Raw genomic sequence first — 20,110 nt, 5'->3', positions numbered from 1 at the left:
TGTTGGTATATTTTTACGGGAATAAGCAGTAGAACGTCAGCGCCTCGACGGCTGAGCTTAAAGAAAGTACGCTGATTGTGATTGGTTCACCACCTCCAATCAGTGACGTCGTGCAAGCGTTTACTCCAATCAGGCGACACCTTATTTCTCTCTTTCCGAAAGCGCAGGCTGGGCCCGTCATGGCTGCGAATGCTCTGCGAGTGCTGCGGCGGCTGAACATCATGGCTTGAAGAAAACAGCGGTGGTCGTGCGGATAACTCCCCCCCATTTTTTTGGTCAATTTTTTTTAAAATCCGTTTAGGACGTACCGCCGAAGAAGAGGCTTGCAAGGACGAAACCAGGCCGGACTAACTGCGAAAATGACTCCAGGAGAGTCCGTCGATTCGGCCGAGGCAAGTGCCCTCATTTTCTCAAGACCTTTCGGAGCGGTTCTATCATTCCTTTCAATAGCCTCTAAAAGGAATAGACCCTTTTAACGGCCCGCACCCGGATCGTTGTTACTGAACCGCTGACAGCGGCATTTGCCGCTCGGTTTCTCCGCGACGTTACACAAGTCAGCTGTTACACAAGGCGCAGGTGCTGCGTAAAAGTGCTCCTCCGCACTGTTGACGGCAGCTCGTTTCGGTTCTCCGGCGCACGTCGGTGCCGCTTACTTGCCTCCGTCACGCGTGTTGTCGACGACAGTTTTCTTTTTCCTCGCTCACTCTTTTGTCCATTGTCTCTTGGTAGACGACACTGCGTAAGCCGCTTGCGGGGCGAGTGCCAATCAAGAACCTGTAGCCTCTACGCGACGCTCTTGTTGTGCCCTGTTTGTAGTAGTACGGGATGGGGTGCGGGGCTCTTAATGAATGGAGTGAAGCTGTTCTCATGCTTTTCGCAGCTGCTAATGTACGCTGGTCACCGACGGAACTGGCGTGGGAGGTTGAGAAACGTGGGTAACACGTTTTTATTTCCCCGTAGCGTGCCTCGGTGTTCCCGTCAGTCGGTGGCAGCACACGCGGCGAAACTGAAGCGGAAAGGAGGGGGAAAAAAGAAAATTCGGAAAACGAAAGGCGTGGAAGTTTTTTGTTAGGGAGCGACTTCGCATGCGCTCGGCGGAGGGGGAAAAAGAAGTTACAACACTGAACCCTTGCCGTGCGGTAACCTAGGCAAGGGGATCTTAGCCGGCAGTCGCCAAAAATGGGGCAGCGCCGGCGGGTATTTTTAGCCGCTTTCAGGCAACGTTTGCAGGCGCGCGGTCGCAGTTTTAAAAATGCGAAGAGGTGTCTCGGACTAGTCCTGCCGCCTCGCTAAAGACGCGGGTTTATTTCGCTTGCATTGAGAAGGCCGGCGCAGTTTCGAAACCAGAGACGGCGCCGAACATTTTTGGTTGGTAGCTAACCTAAACACAGCGCCGCTTCGTGGCCGTTGCACTGTAGCCGCAACGAAGCTGTAATCACCCCGGTGTGCCATTTTACCTAGCGTAAACAGTTTATGGCTGTTCAAGTTAATGTTCGCATTGCGAGGATGCCATCACATTTCCCGTGGCTTTGAAGGAAACGTTACGAAACTCGTAGATTGCTTTTTAGATAAGCGCCATAGATACGACCTAGTGATTGCCTCCCCCCCCCCCCCCCCCTGTGGTTTCGGTACGTCGCTCCCAGAGCGCGCAATCTTTGGTCTGCCCGCGTGTTTGGCTGCAATCCAATGTAGATATCTACATACAAATTGTAACACTCAATAAGTTAGCATGTGTTGTTTGTGCCGGGTAATGAGGACATGCTTGCACTTTTTGGCTTACGTTCTTTAGGCCTTATTACAGCTGGCAGCTGACAGTCAACATGTTGTATTTTGTTTGTAAGGGTGATAGGCACTGCGAGTACATTGTCTTGCCTAGACCGCCAGTGCATCTCTTCAAATACATACATGCTTCAATAAAAGCATCTACACTGCTTGTTCGAACAGTTGTAAGATCAGTGGGGCAATCGTTATCGGCAGCGTTAACTCTCTTGTCAACATGTCTCTTCGTTCAGGTTCAGTGTAGTCCGGGATCACTTCGGAATACTGGCTTATAGGACTGTCGAAGCGAAGTGCAACTTCCTTTCTGACGCAGTGTGTTTGGCAAATAGATGTGGTCAACTGCAACAGTTTACGAACCACGCGAGCGTGTTGTGAAGAGCCTGTGTGCGACACTTGCACAACGTCAGCAGCACAACGTCCAAGTCTCATTCCTCGTTTAATCTGTGGCCTGGCTATTATCTTGGGAAGATTTGACACTTGCACAACGTCCAAGTCTTTCTTCGTTTAATCGGTGGCCTGGCTATTATCTTTGGAAGATTCTATCTCGAGAACATCCTATCAGCATAATTGTTTTTAGTCACAATTATTCACACTAAGAGATGCCTCTGCAGCAGCACACCATGCATCGGTGGTACTGCTATCAAATTAGACATGTGACAATTATGTTACAGATAAACGCACTGCATAAAAACGGCCATCTAACGATGTCCTTTGGCAGTGGGAAGTTTAAATGCCAGTGAGTAACCTGTTTTCTACCCAGCACTGCAGTCAATGGTAAGCGGCACAGACAGCCAGTTTAGCATGTGGTTGATTGTACCTTTGAAATGCCTCCGTAATAGGTACACTCACCACACCCAAGCGTACGGTCACATACACTGCCAACATTGAGCGCCTTCAAACTCTTCGGTGTTGCTCTGAGGGCCGCGTACTTGAATTTAGGTGCTTGTTAAAGAACCCTACGTGGTCGAAACATCCGGAGCCTTCCACTGTGGCGTATCGTGGTTTTGTGACATTAAACCTGAGATAAGAGGAAAAAAAAACTCTTTGTTGTTAACTATGCGCATGTTTTTACCATTCTGAGCCCATCTAACAAATTTTATTTGTCAGTCAGGCATGACTTCACCAGCACTGCATAGATGTCCCTCACTTAGGTTCAGTGCACCAAATGTTTACCCCCACCCTGCCGCGGTGGTCTAGTGGCTAAAATACTCAGCTGCTGACCCGCAGGTCGCGGGTTTGAATCCCGGCTGCGGCGGCTGCATTTCCGATGGAGGTGGAAATGTTGTAGGCCCGTGTGCTCAGATTTGGGAGCACGTTAAAGAACCCCAAGTGGTCAAAATTTCCGGAGCCCTCCACTACGGCGTCTCTCATAATCATATGGTGGTTTTGGGACGTTAAACCCCACATATCAATCAAATCATTTTGTTTAAGAAAAATAAATAAAAAGTTCCGTGGCGGTACCTCTTTAAAAACAGGGCAATGACGAAGGAAGACCAAGCTGCATCCATCCTGTTTGGTCTTCCTTTGTCGTGTCGCTTGTGCCATTTTTAAGATGAGCTCAATGAACTTGTAGTAACTAAGTCTGGTTTCCCGCAGGGGCGCCTGCGCAAGTAGGCGTTTGGTGTGTAGCGACACCACGGACCTGAGCTAACGGGGGAGTTCTGACTCTTTCCCATGCCTAGCCGTGCGTGGCTTTGCCGTGTCCGGGGAAAAGGGGATCCTGGGGGTTGAGCCAATGCTGGGTGATTGAACCTTTAAGGGCGCCCCCCCCCCCCCCCCCCCGGCAGAGGCAACACACCCCTTTGGCCCCGGCTTCACGTAGACGGCACCCCTGGGCTGACCCACCCAGGGGAAATCGGCAGTCGCCTTTTCCTATCTCTCTCTTCCTACATCTTCGTCTTTATCTCTCACTTTTTATCTGTCCTGTCATCTTCTCCTTTCCGTTTACTTCCGAATTTCCTGGCGGCGAGGGTTAACCCTGTGTAGTTACCCAACCTTGGGTAGTTATATTCGGTTATAGCGGCAATGCATGGCTGGCGTCTCCAAGTGTTCACTAGTCAACCTTGTAGCATCCCGTTGTTGGGCTCTGTGGTGAGTGGCCACCATTGCCGCCGAACTTTATTGTATTTTTATGGCAAAAGCTTTTCCCCCCCTTCCTGATCACTCCCTAAAAAGGTGGCGCACCGAAGATACTTTTCCGCCTAACACACCAAAGCCGACATTCCCAAAGTACCATGTAATCCACAGTCAAAACGAAAAGAAGACAGTCCGAGCCATTTCACCTTTCCTCGTTTCCAAAACTCTCACAGAAGCAATAGGCCCAGGTTATAAAGTGACAAAGATGGGAAGTGGCGATCTTCTTCTGGAGGTTCGTGACAAAGCTCAGTATGAAAAGCTGTTTATGCTTGTAGCCTTTGGGGAAACCCCTGTTTCGGTGGGCCCACACAAGTCCATGAACACTGTCCGTGGCGTAATTTCTGATGATGATCTTACTGAGCTTTCTGAAAGTGAGCTGCTCGAAGGTTGGCAGGACCAGAATGTGGTCAAAGTCCAACGAATAACAATAAGGCGCAACAACAAACCGACCCCTACAAAACGCGTAATAATTACCTTCGGAACAAGTGACCTACCAGAATCAGTTGAAACAGGCTATTGTAAGCTTCGTGTAAGACCGTACATTCCCAACCCTCGTCGATGTTTCAAGTGCCAACGTTTCGATTATGGATCGCAGAGTTGCAGAGGGCGTGCCACTTGCGCAAAGTGCGCATCCATTCAACACATATCGAACAACTGCGCCTCAGAAACAACTCATTGTTCAAACTGTGAAGGAGATCACGCTGCCTACTCACGATCATGGCCCGCATGGAAAAAAGAGAAACAAATAGTAGAACTTAAGGTTAAATTCAATCTCGCATTCCAAGAAGCACGCCAACGTTTCGCAATACACAACCCATGTTATCCCTCCTTTGCAGATGTGACGCGCCGGGGCGCCGCGCCACATGCCTCGGCACCCGCGAATGTCACACAGTGTGTGGCCGCGGTCGTGCCACCAGCGCCCCCGGCTGGAGCAGCCTGTACTGCTCCGCCACCTGACAAACAGGGCCGGCAGACCCCTGTGTCTGCTGAACCTCGGACCACTGCAGGCGCAGTTAGGTCCGAAAGTTCAGTGAATTTGCCTGCCCAGCAGGCACCATCCACTACCTTACAAGAGGTGATGGATACAAGTCCCACTCCTCCGGCGCCTCAGACGCCGAAGTATAGGCGCAACTCCTTGGAGTGCGCCAAAAAAGAAAAACCTCGAATCACAGGGCTCTCAAAAGGCCCTGTAAACTAACGCAACACCTCTGTACACACAGCACCACACTACATTAAAATGACACAAATACTACAGTGGAACGTCGGAGGACTGTTGAGAAACCTCGACGACATCCAGGAACTTTTACACAAACATACACCTAAGGTGCTATGCGTACAAGAGACACACCTGAAACCTAAACACACGAACTTTTTACGTCACTACGTTATCTTTTGGAAAGACCGGGATGATGCCATTGTGCCATCCGGTGGTGTTGCCATTATTGTCAATCAAGGGATTGCATGCACACACCTACCACTACAAACATTCCTTGAGGCGGTGGCTGTTCGAGCAGTTCTTTTGAATAAGCTCGTCACCATCTGCTCTCTCTACATACCTCCACAACACTGTCTTGGAAAGCATGAATTCGAGTCCCTCATAGAGGAACTTCCAGAACCTTATATTCTCCTGGGAGATTTCAATGCACATAGCAATCTGTGGGGTGGCTCTCGCTGCGATGCTCGAGGTCGCCTGATTGAACAGCTCCTTTTTTCTTCCGGTGCGTGCCTGCTGAATCGGAAAGAGCCAAAATATTACAACATAGCTCACAATACGTACTCAGCAATAGACCTCAGCATAATATCCCCATCACTCCTGCCTCTACTTAAATGGGAAGTCATTAATGATCCATATGGTAGTGACCATTTTCCTATCGTTATCAGCACATCAATAACAAATACATGTCCTGCACAAGTTCCCAAATGGCTCACCGACAAAGCCGATTGGGGAAAGTTTCAAAAAATGACTTTATTATCTTGGACTGACATGGCGGCATGGAGCATAGAAGATGCTGTATGCTACTTTACAGCTTTCTTGGTTGATGCAGCAACAAAATGTATTCCCCAAACATGTGGACCGTCAAGCAAACGACGAGTCCCATGGTGGAATAATGAGTGCCGTGATGCTCGGAAAAAACAAAATAAGGCATGGAGGTTGCTTAGAGACTCGCCCACAGCCGAGAATCTTGTAAACTTTAAGAACGTCAAGTCGCAAGCAAGGAGGACGCGCCGAGAGGCGAGAAGAGAAAGTTAGCACAAATTTGTATCAGGCATTAACTCATACACAGATGAGTCGAGAGTCTGGAGTATGGTTGGTAAGGTGGCAGGACGAGGAGCACATTCGCTTCCTCTAGTGAACACACAAGGGGACAGTTTGGAAGACCAGGCAAACACTCTCAGAGCGCACTTTGAACAGGTCTGCAGCTCAACACACTAGTGAAGCGTTCCGACGATACAAAACCGCAATAGAAAAACAGATTCGAGCGCAAGCCCACAACACATGAGGCATACAACGAACCTTTGTTTGGATGAACTGCAGGCCTCACTTGTCTGCTGCAATAAATCTGCCCCAGGCCCGGACCGTGTGGCATATGAAATGTTAAAACACCTGCCCACTGAAACCCAGAAAGCTCTCCTCTCTCTGTATATTGCGATTGGGTCTTCTGGCAAGCTACCCTCAGCCTGGAAGGAAGCTATCATTATCCCAATTCTAAAACAAGGCAAGGACCCGGCCTCAGTTTCCAGCTACAGGCCAATAGCATTAACCAGCTGTATTTGCAAAGTCTTTGAAAAAATGATTAACAGGCGCCTGATGCACTTCCTTGAAATTAGTGGCCTACTTGGCCCATACCAGTGTGGGTTTAGAGAGGCTTAGTCCACCACTGACCACCTTGTCCGTATCGAAGCACAAATTCGCGACGCTTTTGTTCATAAGCAATTTTTTCTTTGTGTTCCTCGATATGAAAAAGGCATATGACACTACATGGCGCTTCGGCATATTGCGAGACCTGTCACATTTAGGTGTGCGGGGTAGAATGCTGACAGTTATCGAAAGCTACCTGTCCAACCGTACATTCCGTGTCCAAGTTGGCACTGTCTTATCTCGAGTATTTGTCCAAGAAACAGGAGTGCCACAAGGAGGTGTATTGAGCTGCACACTTTTCATAGTTAAAATGAATTCCTTGCACCTGTCTCTCCCACGAAATATTTTTTACTGCATATATGTCGATGATGTGCAGATTGGTTACAAATCGTGCAACATCTCAATGTGCCAACGTCAAGTTCAACTAGGTTTAAACAAGGTATCTCAATGGGCAAACGAGAATGGTTTTATACTCAATGCACAAAAGAGCACTTGTGTCTTGTTCAGCCGAAAGAGGGGCCTCCATCCTGGCCCCGACATTGACCTGCATGGTCAACCTCTGTCAGTGAAGATCGAGCACAAGTTTCTTGGTCTCATATTAGACACTAAGCTAACCTTCATCCCACACATCCGCACTGTATAAGGGACAGGTGCTTAAAAACAATGAACATTTTGAAACTGTTGTCACGCACTACATGGGTAGTGACAGGAAATGTTTAATTAACTTATATAAAAGCCTCGTACGCACACACCTAGATTACGGTGCTATAATCTATCAGTCGGCAACACCATAAGCCTTGAAAATTCTCGACCCTGTCCACCATCTAGGCATTCACCTCTCTACGGGTGCTTTCCGCACCAGCCCTGTGGAGAGCCTGTACGCGGATTCGAATGAATGGTCGCTCCACCTACAAAGATGTTCCCTGTCCTTTTTGTACTTTTTGAAGGTGCAGGCAGACAAGAAACACCCTTCCCATTTCACAATTAATGATTTGTCTTGTTCTGTCTTGTTCGAGAACCGTCCTTCGTTTAGGCAGCCCTCCGCGCTGCGTGTAAGGAGCCTGGCCGAAGAAACAGGTGTGCCTCTTGAACACAGTTTGATGGCTCTGGCAACATATCTGCCACCGTGGCAGTGGCAGCTTATAGACTGTGATGTCTCTTTTGTTGATGTCACAAAGCACGCACCACTTGCACACATACATACATACTTCCTTGAACTACAACATAAATACACATGCCCTGAGTTCTTTACCGATGCGTCAAAGTCGAACACTTGTGTCATATGCAGCGGTAGGCCAATCCTTTTCCGAGGCCGGCGTTCTTCATCCTACTGCAAGCATTTTCACAGGAGAAGCTTACGCAATACTGGCGGTCGTAAAACACATTAAACAGATAAAATTACAAAAGGCGGTAATATACACAGATTCTCGAAGCGTGGTCAAAGCCCTGAAAACTCCTAAAAAACACAAGAACCTCGTTTTGGTGTCACTTTACTCACTTCTGTGCACACTCTACACATCAAAACAGTATGTCATTGTCTGCTGGGTTCCAGGGCACCGTGAAATACAAGGGAACGTTTTGGCCGACAATCTGGCTGCTTGCGCCAATGTCACTACTGCCAATGCATCAACACCAGTCCCTGCACTTGACTTAAAACCTTTTATAAAACGAAACCTTGGGGGGTATTGGCAGAGCATGTGGGACACACAAATAATAAACTCCATGCTATTAAGCCGCAACTAGGTTATTCGCCGCCACTATCAAAATCTCGACACACAGAAGTAATACTAACAAGGCTTAGAACAGGACATACACATTCTACACATTCATTTCTTCTGTCTACCAATGATCCACCATATTGTGAGAGATGTGGAGAGCCCCTTACGGTTCTCCACATTCTCGTCCAGTGCAATGAGCTAGATGCTCTAAGAAAAAAAGCACTTTTTACTGCCCTACCGACAGCAGCTCCTTCTACACCCTGGGATGCTCATAGGTAGGGATCCGCTTTTTAAACTGAAAACACTTTTCACGTTTTTAAAAGATGTGCAAAGCTTTCACACGATATTTCGAGGTCATCCGTAGCACGACCTCTATAGAGTGGTCGTGGCTGCGGTGACTACATCTTCATCATGGTTTTATTATCACGACATTTTGCCATCCGCTATCACTACACATGTCACGCCACTGTCATGATTTTATTACTTTCATGTTTTAACCCGCGTTAGAGCGAGGAATTTTAAGGCCCCTTTACAGCCACGCACCATATCATTGTTCATATCTGTAGTCAATTGAAATGGCGCTCTTTGGCCATCAATTGGCCCTTGCGCCACTAAAAACTACTCATGATCATTAACTAAGTCTGGTTGATGTCCATGTGCATGTGTTACTACCATTTGGCCGGCACTCTAAATGGTAGTGATGTAAAATTTAAAAATGTTTGTGTTATGGCTGCAAAAAAATACTGTTGCTGGCAACTTTAGAGAACTGGGGTGAAACGGTGTGCATTAAATACATTTTATACTGCTCAAAAAAAAAAAAAGTTTTCTCTTTCGATGTTAAGGGGGCGGTTGCATATGGACACAGTCTGACATGTGTGCCTCCATTGTGGGGATGGCAAGTGTTGACTTACTAACAGGCGCTCTCATTTGCTGTCGTTTGCGCGAGCAAGTAAAGAACGATGAATTGTAATCCAGCGATTTTGACATCGTGCGAGGCGTTGCTAGGTTCACAAATCTGGGGAACTGTGTTGACTTGTCGTGCTATTCGTTGCAGAGAGGCTGGCTAGCAGATGATTGGTAATGAAAGCGTCAAAGGAACAATGGAAATATTTTGCTGTAGTTTTCTGACTCTGGTGTTTGCAGAGAATTATAGGACACTAAACGAAACTGTTTTCTTCAAATTCATAGTTAGTCTTATGCAATACTAAAATAAGCATGCTTGTTGTAAGAAGGCTTCTGGAAAGCGAGAAAATGCACAAAAATAAAATGCGGCAAACACCTGCACCACCTGTGATGTCGTATATTTTGACGTCTGCTACGGCCCAACTAGTTCCTAGATTTTAAAAGTGAACCACATTGCCTTCTCAGGGAACCAAAGGCTCGGCATACCAATTGTCAGGAACTTTCAATTAGCCATTGTGGCCAAAATGCAAAAGACATTTCGAGAATATGGTATGTCACCATAGATTTCGGCAGAAGGGGGGGGGGGGGTATGCAATTAAGAAACCTCCGACATTTTTTTTTTTTCAGTTCATTAATAACACTATGGTTTTTCATTGCTAATTTATCAGTCTAAACTGATCAACTGCATTGCATTGGTGTCCCTTTAGTACTGCATGACTAGGAGACCCAAACATGTCCTTTTGCGATACCTCAAAATCGTGGCAGCGCACCTTTTGCAACAGTCCTCCAGCATCGTGCATTGCTGCACGATGTCACCGATGCATGGTGTCTGTCGCAATTTAGAAGTTCGTTGACATTCCCGGCATGTAGGCGAGTCAGGTGGCATCGTCTGGCAGGCAGTGCCAAGTTTTGTGTCCCCGACATTTTTTTTTTTTTTTTTTGCGAGGATTCCTCAGTCTCGTTTGAAAGCCTGCTTTATTGGCCGTAGCCGCTCACCGACTATTTCTGAATGGGTCAGGCGTTTCGCTCTGCTGCGAACGAACGCTAACACTGGCATGTTGCCAAGCACGGCTGTAAAAACTGTGCGACCAGCATTTGAGCGTTCAATGCAGTAAAACAGAGTGCCAGTTGCCTTCTGGCCGGCAGTGGCTTTTGTTTTCGTTCCATACACTAGCAGTGCCTAATTCGAAAAGTGCCTTGTATTGTATAATGGGCCTTTTTCTGCTTTTATGTTGAAAAATATCATGATTCAACTTTATAAACTTACTCGGAGTTGGAAGAAATTGTACTGTCTCATTCGTGCTGCGACAAACTAAGAAGGGTTACAAGCTAAGAAGAAAAAGCATCAGCTTTGCCCATAGCCATGGCTGCCCCTGTCTCAGAAAATTTGCAGAAATTAGCTCCATTCAACAGCGCGTACTCATTTTTATGACATCAATCACATTCTGCTTGTTTCATATAGACTTTCCCATACCATGGCTGGACTGAAAAAACATGCGAGCATTCAGTTTACCTCCTGCTGCAACACTGAACGCGAAAACCCAGATATTGTTATCCCTGTTATGCAGAGCATGAATATGTGCGACTTCCACGCTGTCTAATTGCAGCTCCTTCGGGAAAAATGCACGTGATCTTTTTGTTTAAAACGCTAACTACACTCACACTGTGGGACCATTTCGTGCTTTCCAAAGATGGTCTGTCTGCCGCACCTGTTTGTTTGCCATGTCCTAAACCTGCTGATGGCGATCCCCTGAGATAAGGTTCTCCATTTTAAACTTCCATTTTATTCTTTTTCAGGTTCCCGTGGCATCGGAAAATGGGGCGCTGTGCATTATTCGGAACATGACAACTGGACAGGTGAGAACGACATTTTGTCAGTATCTGTAGGTTACGCAATGTCAACCATGCTTTCAAGTCCACCAAGTTTATGCACGCGTTAACCAGATGATGGGAGCGATCGAGCACGCATTATTTAAAGTTCGCTGCTAAATAAGCTCCCTCACTTTCCTGAACACATCTTCGATCGAGGCGGAAATGCTGTAGGCCCGTGTGCTCGAACTTGGGTGCACGTTAAAGAACCCCAAATGGTCAAAATTTCTGGAGCCCTCCGCTACGGCATCTCTCATAATCGTATGGTGGTTTTGGGATGTTAAACCCGATATATCCAATCACTTTGCTGCACACACAAGTATTAAGGAGGCCCTGCAACACTCGTTCAGGTAACTGTTAAATGACCTTATTGTCGATGTACATTGTTTTGCGAACCAACCCCTGCAAAAATGTTTGGAGCAGTCCACTACAAGTGGAGTTGGAAGGATTTATTGCACATTCTGAGCGCTTTCTCTGTCCTTTCATTTTGGCGAGTGTGCAGAAAGCTGCAATGCGAGGGGGTCAGAAGCTGTGACAATATGGGAGCGTGCATCATGACCTTGAGCACTTCTTTTTCGTTATGCTCTTATTGGGGTCACAAACATGCTGGCGTAACGCTATAGTGTAATACAAGCATGTCGCCACACCCTGAATGCCCACAGTAATTATGCACTGTTCAAATCAACTAATCTTCAATCAACTATTCAGATCAACTAATGGCCATATTCATGTGCTTACGGCTCGGTTGACTTTGCCTATACATATATATATTTCTAGCTGAATTTCAAATTGACAATGTCCATTCCAAGCCGTTTGCTGCGCTATCAGGTTTGACTCTCATGTTTCCAGAAGCCTCAACTACCGATCAGCGGTATTTGTATGATCATGTTCAAAAGGTGTTGCTGGGCCCTTATAGCTGACCTGGCATCATAAAAACAATATTAATCTTTTACTGGGCAAATTATCAATATAGATGCACAAAGGCGGTACCACCAACTTGGCAGATCAAATTAGGATAAGTCCAACTGCAAAGAAAATTCAATAAGAAGAAATTTTAAGAAATGAATGCGGTTGTCAAGTACTGTCAAGTAATTTATAGACATCCAAATCTATTGACCCTGGCCTCGTTGTTTAGTGTAAAAACTGTGGAATGTAACGTTCAGTTTTTGTGCAATGTAATTGCTGTTTGCTATGTAGTGTTTTGATGTTTTTATTGTATGCTTATTTCTTTCTCAGTTCATTTTTTTCCAACATCCCTTTTGTTCTGTGATATGCGAATTTCTTCATTTTGTGCGAGTCTTTCAATCCTTGTATGTATCGGTTATGCTTCGTGCTGAATCGTACTATATGGGCATTGTCACCCCATGCCTGTTCGTGGACCCATGGGGCTTTTCCAAGTATCTGTTTTGAGCTAATGCAGTGATGGAAGTGCTGCTCCAAACTGCTCCAAAAGAGAAATGCTGCTCTAAAGTGCAATGTGTGCTGGTAACTGCTCCAAAATGGGGTTGGCAAACTAAAAAGAATGAAGTTGAACCATGGGACCATCCCGTGTGCCTAAGCGAAACCAAAAGCAAGCTGTATACACTATCATTCTAGTATGCTACTCAGTGGCGTAAATCCAGAAGAATCTTAAGGGGTGACACATATAATGCCATGGTGTCCAATTTGTATTTTAAAATATGGAATGTATTTTTATTTATATAAAAATTAAGTCATGTTTTCAAATAAAATTTGAAAAACGAGCATGGGGTCCGAGCTCTAGCAATTTCATCGTTCTATTCAGTCTTTTTTTTTTCGATTTCTATTAGTTTACACAGCTGAGGGGCATTTAACGCAAGTACGCAGTGAAAGATAAAAAGCCTTTTAAAAAGTTGATTGGGCTATACTTGATTGTTAACTCGATTATATCACGTGCTAAATCTAAATCTCAACGGGGACACTTGCAAGGGCTGTCCTCCCCAGCCTGAACACAAGAAAAGCCCGAACTCCCTCGACCTCCTCCCCCCATATTATTTACGCCAATGATGCTACTATACGACTTGTATACTAGCTGCATACGGCATATTTAATTATGAATATAAATATCTATTAGATACTTAAGTGATGTTTTAGACTTCAGGAGTCATTAGGAGCATGCTTCTGCTCCGAAAACACCAACATGAACCCTAAGCTGTAGCATTTTTTTCTTCTCCAAAATCTACTCCAAAAAGCAAAATGTTGCTTGTATCACTGCTAATGGGTCGTGTGTAAAACTCACCACCACCATTTTTCCTTTCGAATTTATTTCGAACTACAAGGTACAGCAGACTCTCGGTAAATTAAAATCCTCTAAGCGGAACAGTTGTCTCTAATACGAATGCTTTTGTTGCATAACTTCTGCACACCTGTTCATCTGCGGTAGACGAAACTACCGTTAAATTGAGCATTTATTTCCTGTGCCTGCAGCGTTTAATGTGTGAGATGGATAGGCTGAAAGCTGTCCTGTTGTATTGGCACATACATGCCTGTGCATTCATTAATAACCCTGTGACACGCGAAACCTTAATGTCATTTGTACTAAAGGACATTCACATTAAATGGGGTTAGCTGGATTCCGCTTAGTGGACATCCATTATTAAATGAACTTGACTTGTGCAAAATTAATTGAGCTTGTTGAACTCTTTTGAATGCCCAGTGACATCAGTGCAGTCTGATAGACGTCTGGCATCAACATTTTTCAATTAAATTTGGTACATGTAACATCTTTTTTTTCTCTTGTTCTTTCCAGTCTTCTGGTGCATCATAATTGCCATCATCTGCAAGTTACATAACATCCTGCCATGTAGCTGCACACAGTGCCTTATGTGATTTCACATGTCAAATTCATTATTTACAGACATTTTATCCCAGTTAGCAAAAGTGTTCTACAGTCACCATTGTGGCCATGAGTGGCTCTGATGAACACTCCCAGGAGGTTTAAATGCACTGATATAACCTGATAAGGTGGACGGAGAGATGACCACCACCATAGTCAATTGGCAAAGCATTGGATGCATTGTTCAAAAGTTACAAGATCATTCCCTGCCGGCAGCAAGAAAACTTTTCATCCACTTTAATTTCCTCACGTGTACATTGTAAGTACGGCAAAGAACGTCCGCTGTATTTTCCCTGACTTCATTATCGGTCGGTTTTTTATTAGATGCAAATGACTTTGAACCTCCTCTCTCGCACTCTCTCCCAATTCAGGCCCACAGTTCCACCGGGGAGGGTATGGCGAAGGTGACCATGATGCTTCCGGTGATGACGACGGCTGCGGAGTTGATGGACGCTGTCGGTCGCCACTTTCAGTACGCACCAGACTCGTTTGAACTGCTTCTGCAGAGGGTTACCGACGGCGACTGTGTGAGTTGGGCTTCTTGCCGCTGCTCTTGCGCTGGCGTTGCAACTAATTTAAATGTCGCCTATGTCAAATCAAGTACTCTGTTAAATTGATGGTTCGAATGCAATAGGCACCATTTGTGAAAGCGCATGTTGTTCTGATATATATATATATATGTGTGTGTGTGTGTGTGTGTGTGTGTGTGTGTGTGCACGCGCATGTGCGTGCATGCACGCACGCGCACACACACACACACACACACAGTCGAACTTCTTTTTAAGAGACACTAATATAAGAGACAAATGGATATAAGAGACAAATGGGTATAAGAGACAAATGGGTATAAGAGACAAATGGGTATAAGAGACACCAGTTTGCCTACAGTAAAATACGTAGGATGAAAAAATGCATGTAAGGTCCCCTGCTTATAAGAGACATCTTATATAAAATACAAGAATCGCTGCCCGGAGGATGCCTCTTATAAAGGGGTTTAACTGTATATATAATTAAAATGTGTTAAATGGGCTGTAGACCGAACCCACAGGTTGTATGTTTGGTCCCTACTGATTTTAAGTCGATTTTTGTTCATCTGTACGTCTTTTTATCTCATTATTGCTACACACTGCTAAATGCAAGTAAGGCCCCCCCTAATTTTTTTTCTTCGCCATTTTTTGGCATTGCACCATATTTTTTTGCGTATATAACCTCCCCTCCCCTGACAACGGTTTAAGAAAAACTTTCTAAAATGAAACTTGGGTTGTGCCGCTACGTTACGTAGCTGGAAAGCACAGCTGTAAACCCGCATTTTCCGATAGGAATTGGCATTGTCAATTTCTACCCTAGCTCCAAATTGAAGAAAAAATCGTGCAGGTTATATGTGAGAAAATGCAGTATATGCTTGTGCAACACTGATGGGGCCTCTCAATCAAGTATCTTTGTTTCCGTAATTAGGGCGCAGATTTTAATGCAGAATGCATGGTCAGTCTCGTGACGCTGCACATTCGAACCACAGGTCTCGGTGCACACTTGCGGCGACAAAACCATCCAGGAGATTGGGTTTCACACAGATGGAACAACTCGCAACGTACTAGTCATATACGACCGGGACCGGGAACCCCCAAAACGGTTGATGGTGAGTACCTTACAGCTTACTTTTTTCCTGAACCTTATCACTCCCGGATTGTTGGTTGAGTCGGTTCAGCTGGCAGAGTCTGTGCACGGACTCTGGCGTAGAGTAAGGCCTCGCAATCGATGACTGTAACATGTGTCACTATAGCAAGGCGGAATCTGAAAGTCGTATCTAGTGAGTGGCAGCCCCGCCACTGTGGTCTAGTGGCTAAGGTACTCGGCTGCTGTCCCGCAGATCCCGGGATCGAATCCTGGCTGCGGCGGCTGTATTTATTTCCGATGGAGGCATAAATGCTGTAGGCCCATTTGCTCTGATTTGGATGCACATTACAGGACCCCAGATGGTCGAAATTTCTGGAGCCCTTCACTACGGCGTGCGTCTCTCATAATCATATGGTGGATTTGGGACGTTAAACCCACATATCAATGTATCTATTGAGTGGGAAGTTGCCCGGAGTGCCTTGCTTACTGTTATTCCATTTCGCTGTCGTATTCTGTCAAATTCTGGCTAGTACTTGGCGTTGCCGTCACTAACGAACCGCTCGTGCAGGAACGTCTTTATGAATTGGAGCTGTTGTTCTTTAGCAGCGGAAGAAATGCCATGCTATTAGCAGACTATTTAAACCTACTTCCATATGAAGTTATCGACATACCAAAGTATTTCACTTTAAACAGCTTCCTGCCCACAGGACACCATCTACTACCCGCGTCAAATGAAACCCCAACAGTGGCAAGCATTAGAAATCATATAGTAGCACGTGACATGCAGTCTTCACTTTGTGACCTTTGATAACTATAGTTCACATAAAATGTTGAATTTCAATTTGCAGGAACTCTTAATGATTTAAATTTGAGAATATATCATTTTGTTTTAATTATCAGAAGCTGTCTCATATGACTTATACCTGTGCCACATGGGCATAGAAAATGACATTTGGTAGCGAAGGCATTCAGTTCCTGAATGACATTTTTTTGCGATGGCGCTGCTACACGTATAAAGTGAACGACATTTGACTTGATGATGTCAATCGCAGCACCTTCTTCGTGGGCATTGGGTGAGTAGCAATGCAAAAATAAACAAGCGTTTGCAAGCTTCATACACATCGGATAATAAATAAATGTGTAAATAAGCAAATTACGCTGCCGTTAGATTTCGTTCGTTACTTTGTTTCACGACGTTGCAACCGACCGTGTAGCAAATTAAGCCAAAGCTAGTCAGATCTGCAGCGTAAAAAGGAAATGGTGCCTGTCGCAATTATTTTACAGTGTCAACCAGCTGAAGATGAGTTTTAAGTGATTAGTGTAAATAAAATATGTGAAAAGTTTCCTTCCAGTCGAATCAAATGTCGTTTTATACAATTACTTCATCACCTGTGCAGTCGAGAGTAAGCATTTCTCAGTCCAATGAGTTCTGTCAATGGCATTATGTAGGTGACGAATGGCGTTTGGGTGAATGCAGTTTTGTTCATTCGTGTGGCACCGCGCAAATGACATTCAGTCTGAAGGCATTAAGAGGTAAATGCCATTTTCTCTGCCTGTGTGGCACGGGTATTAGAGCAACATATCAACTAGCGCTCTGATGTTCCTCGGGGCTGTAGTAATGTGATAGACAGCTCTCAGTGGTTGTCATTAAATATATTGTGCCAGTGTTAATACTGGTGTACTTATCATCATGTAGCATCCGCACGTGTGTAATTAAAACTAAATGTGTTGGGTCTTGTGAAAGCTGCTAGCACCTTCCCATTTTTAAGATGCTTTTCTACATATCTGTGTACTGTTGCAAAAGGATTGACAAAAGCCAGACAGTGCTTGATTTTTTTTCTTCCTCTATCAGCGTGCAGTTGTCGGTGTGTGCGTTTTGACTAGTTTGGCCATTTCTGTGCAAGCAATCAGCTTTATCTCCAGCTGTTAATAACACAGAAAGCGCAAATGTTCAGCTAGAAGCAACAAGGTCATCAGAAGTTATTTCTTGACATAGATAAACAAAAAGATGGAATTAAAAGTTTGTACAATGGAAAAGTTTGAATGTGGCTTTAAAATAGTTTGAATATATGGCAGGGTAACTAAAAATATTTAGTTTGCTAAAATTGACCTAAAGTTTGAATTGTAGAAAAGTTACTGTGTTGAAGTGTCAAAATAACAAAGTGAATAGCCGATTTTATCGACTTTGTTTTCATTCGACAGAGTTGCACTTTCGCGAGACTAGCTTGTTTTCTCCGCTTTAACGCTGTCAACGCACCCCGTTAAGAACTCTGAGGATGGTGACAGAATCGAAAAGGTAGTTCTGGATGAATACAATTCTGTGTGAAACTACACATTGATTGCAGGGGCCTGAACCGGAAGAGGGCAGTTCCTCGACCTCCATGGCAGCCGACTGGGTCCGCAACACCCGAGGCGCTGCCGGCGAGAGCAAGTGCTACCCGGCAGAAACCAAGGATGCCATCGGTACGCTTGCTTTATTTTTTTATTTGCTTGTTCCACGTTTACTCGTGTAATTTATGCACTTTTGTTTTTTCACGATTTTAGAGCTCTGAAAAGTGTGTGCACCAATTATTTGGATATTTCGCAAACACGTCCAGAAAAATGTGCAATAGTACATACTCCTGACACCAGCAGTATATACATTAAAAAAAGTAAAATAAATTGGAGCACAAAAAGCGTGTACTTGTTTATTTAACAGATTCGCATCAACTTTTCTGAAGAAAAGGCGAGTTTGTTACGCGAGTAAATAAGGTATAATCTACAAAGCAGCAGCACTCATCACACAAAATCTTATAGCTCGGACACTGAACTTCCGAATTCTTTTTTCAACTTAGATGGTTCGATTTCTTTCTGCTGTGATCAATGTTCCACCTTGTCTGTATTTTCGGAAATGCACGACTTGTTGACCATTGAAGCTTCTGTGTTAAGCAGCGTTTAAATGTCTGCTTACTCGCTAAGGCACTGCTTGGCAGCCACATTTCAGTCGTCAGGGCAGAGTGCAAAAGTACCTGCGTATTGTGACCACAGTAAAATGCCTTATGTTGTATAATGAGTCTCTTTGCCGCTGTTGAGTAGTCGCAACAGAGCAGCATTCATTTTGTGTTGGTAGTGCGGTAGATTCAATGCATAGAAGGCTCGATGAATCATTCGCGTTTGCTTTTTCTCCAGGTTACGTGGGCCTGGTCAACCAAGCCATGACCTGCTACCTGAACAGCCTGTTACAGACCCTTTACATGACGCCCGAATTTAGAAATGCATTGTACAGGTTAGTTAAAAAATCTACTGTTTTCGAATCTAAAGTTGACGTCAAGTTAAACAAGCGATTGCAATGTGCGACCTTTGCATAAGGTGTAAAAATACGGTCCCGGAGGTCGTGACGTTGACTAAGACAGCAGTCAGTGTGTTCAAGATGAAACATTATCTGGCTAAACTTGTGGCCAGGAAATCGAATGTTGGACTCCAAGCAAGCAATGCACGCTGTAAACTGATAGCAAACAGAGTGTCTGTCGTCGATAATCTCATTTGTGGTAAGTTGGGGCGGCATTGTGCATGTGGCACTGAACGTTCAAATCTTATAGCTGGCGCTCACGTAAGCTCACGAATAAACTTCACTATTTGTGTCCTAGGCGCAATTTTAACAGAACAATCGAACCATTGCGAAGCTCCCCAAGCACTGCGGTCTGCACTATCTTTTTGCAGACCGCAATGCTTTATGGCTGAAACCTAATACACTTAAGCCCCATAATAGAGAACCCAAGTATAGCAAAATATCAGTTATAACGAAGTGAATGAAAAAGTCATCCAATAGCTATAGTGTTAAAACTAACCTTTATAACAAACATTTGGATAAAAAGAACTTATGTTCGTACAAGATGCAATGCTGTTTTAATGTGGGTGGAGTGTACATCGATCAATCAAATCTTTATTGCCAATAGTTCTTACAATTTGTTCGGGGTCCTTCAAGGGAAAAGTTGTTGCAAACAGCTTGAGAGGGCCTGAAAGCCCTTCATAACAGCACTATATATACACAGCGTACAATAAAATAATGTAAATAAGTGCATGACTAATATCAATAACAACATATTAGAGAAACATAATAAATGAGTTGATGTAGAACAGTGGTCATTTGACAGAGTTAGTAAAAAGTAAGAACAGTTAAACATTGTAACTATTCAATGAAATAAATTCGTTAATGCTCATGGCAGTGGGCTGGAAGAGAAGCTTTCTAAATTAGTACACAGCTGTGCGTCCAGTATCAAAAGCATTAGTGCTGTTCTCATTTCTCTGAGCAGCGCCTCCTCTATTTTATCAATGTCAGCCAAATGTGCCCGATCCAGCCGTTCACCACCCTCTTCTCTAGCCCTTTCTTGCATTCGC

General features: G+C 44.7%; 1 protein-coding gene across 1 annotated transcript in view; it reads left to right on the top strand.

Annotated features, from left to right (window-relative positions):
• The first annotated feature begins 212 nt into the window (after nucleotides 1-212).
• LOC119164215 (ubiquitin carboxyl-terminal hydrolase 47) overlaps nucleotides 213-20,110 on the top strand; it is an 81,166-nt gene continuing 61,268 nt past the window's right edge. The window contains exons 1-6 of the mRNA XM_037416353.2: nucleotides 213-392; nucleotides 11,194-11,253; nucleotides 14,491-14,646; nucleotides 15,636-15,755; nucleotides 18,079-18,196; nucleotides 18,902-18,998. Coding sequence (XP_037272250.2) covers nucleotides 360-392; nucleotides 11,194-11,253; nucleotides 14,491-14,646; nucleotides 15,636-15,755; nucleotides 18,079-18,196; nucleotides 18,902-18,998 — 584 coding nt within the window. The 5' untranslated portion in view covers nucleotides 213-359. The remainder of the gene's footprint in view (nucleotides 393-11,193; nucleotides 11,254-14,490; nucleotides 14,647-15,635; nucleotides 15,756-18,078; nucleotides 18,197-18,901; nucleotides 18,999-20,110) is intronic.

The sequence above is a fragment of the Rhipicephalus microplus genome, chromosome 8, assembly GCF_043290135.1.
Source record: "Rhipicephalus microplus isolate Deutch F79 chromosome 8, USDA_Rmic, whole genome shotgun sequence".
NCBI lineage: Eukaryota > Metazoa > Arthropoda > Arachnida > Ixodida > Ixodidae > Rhipicephalus > Rhipicephalus microplus.
Note: the sequence above shows the minus strand (reverse complement) of the source record. Positions and strands in the feature narration are given on the sequence as shown.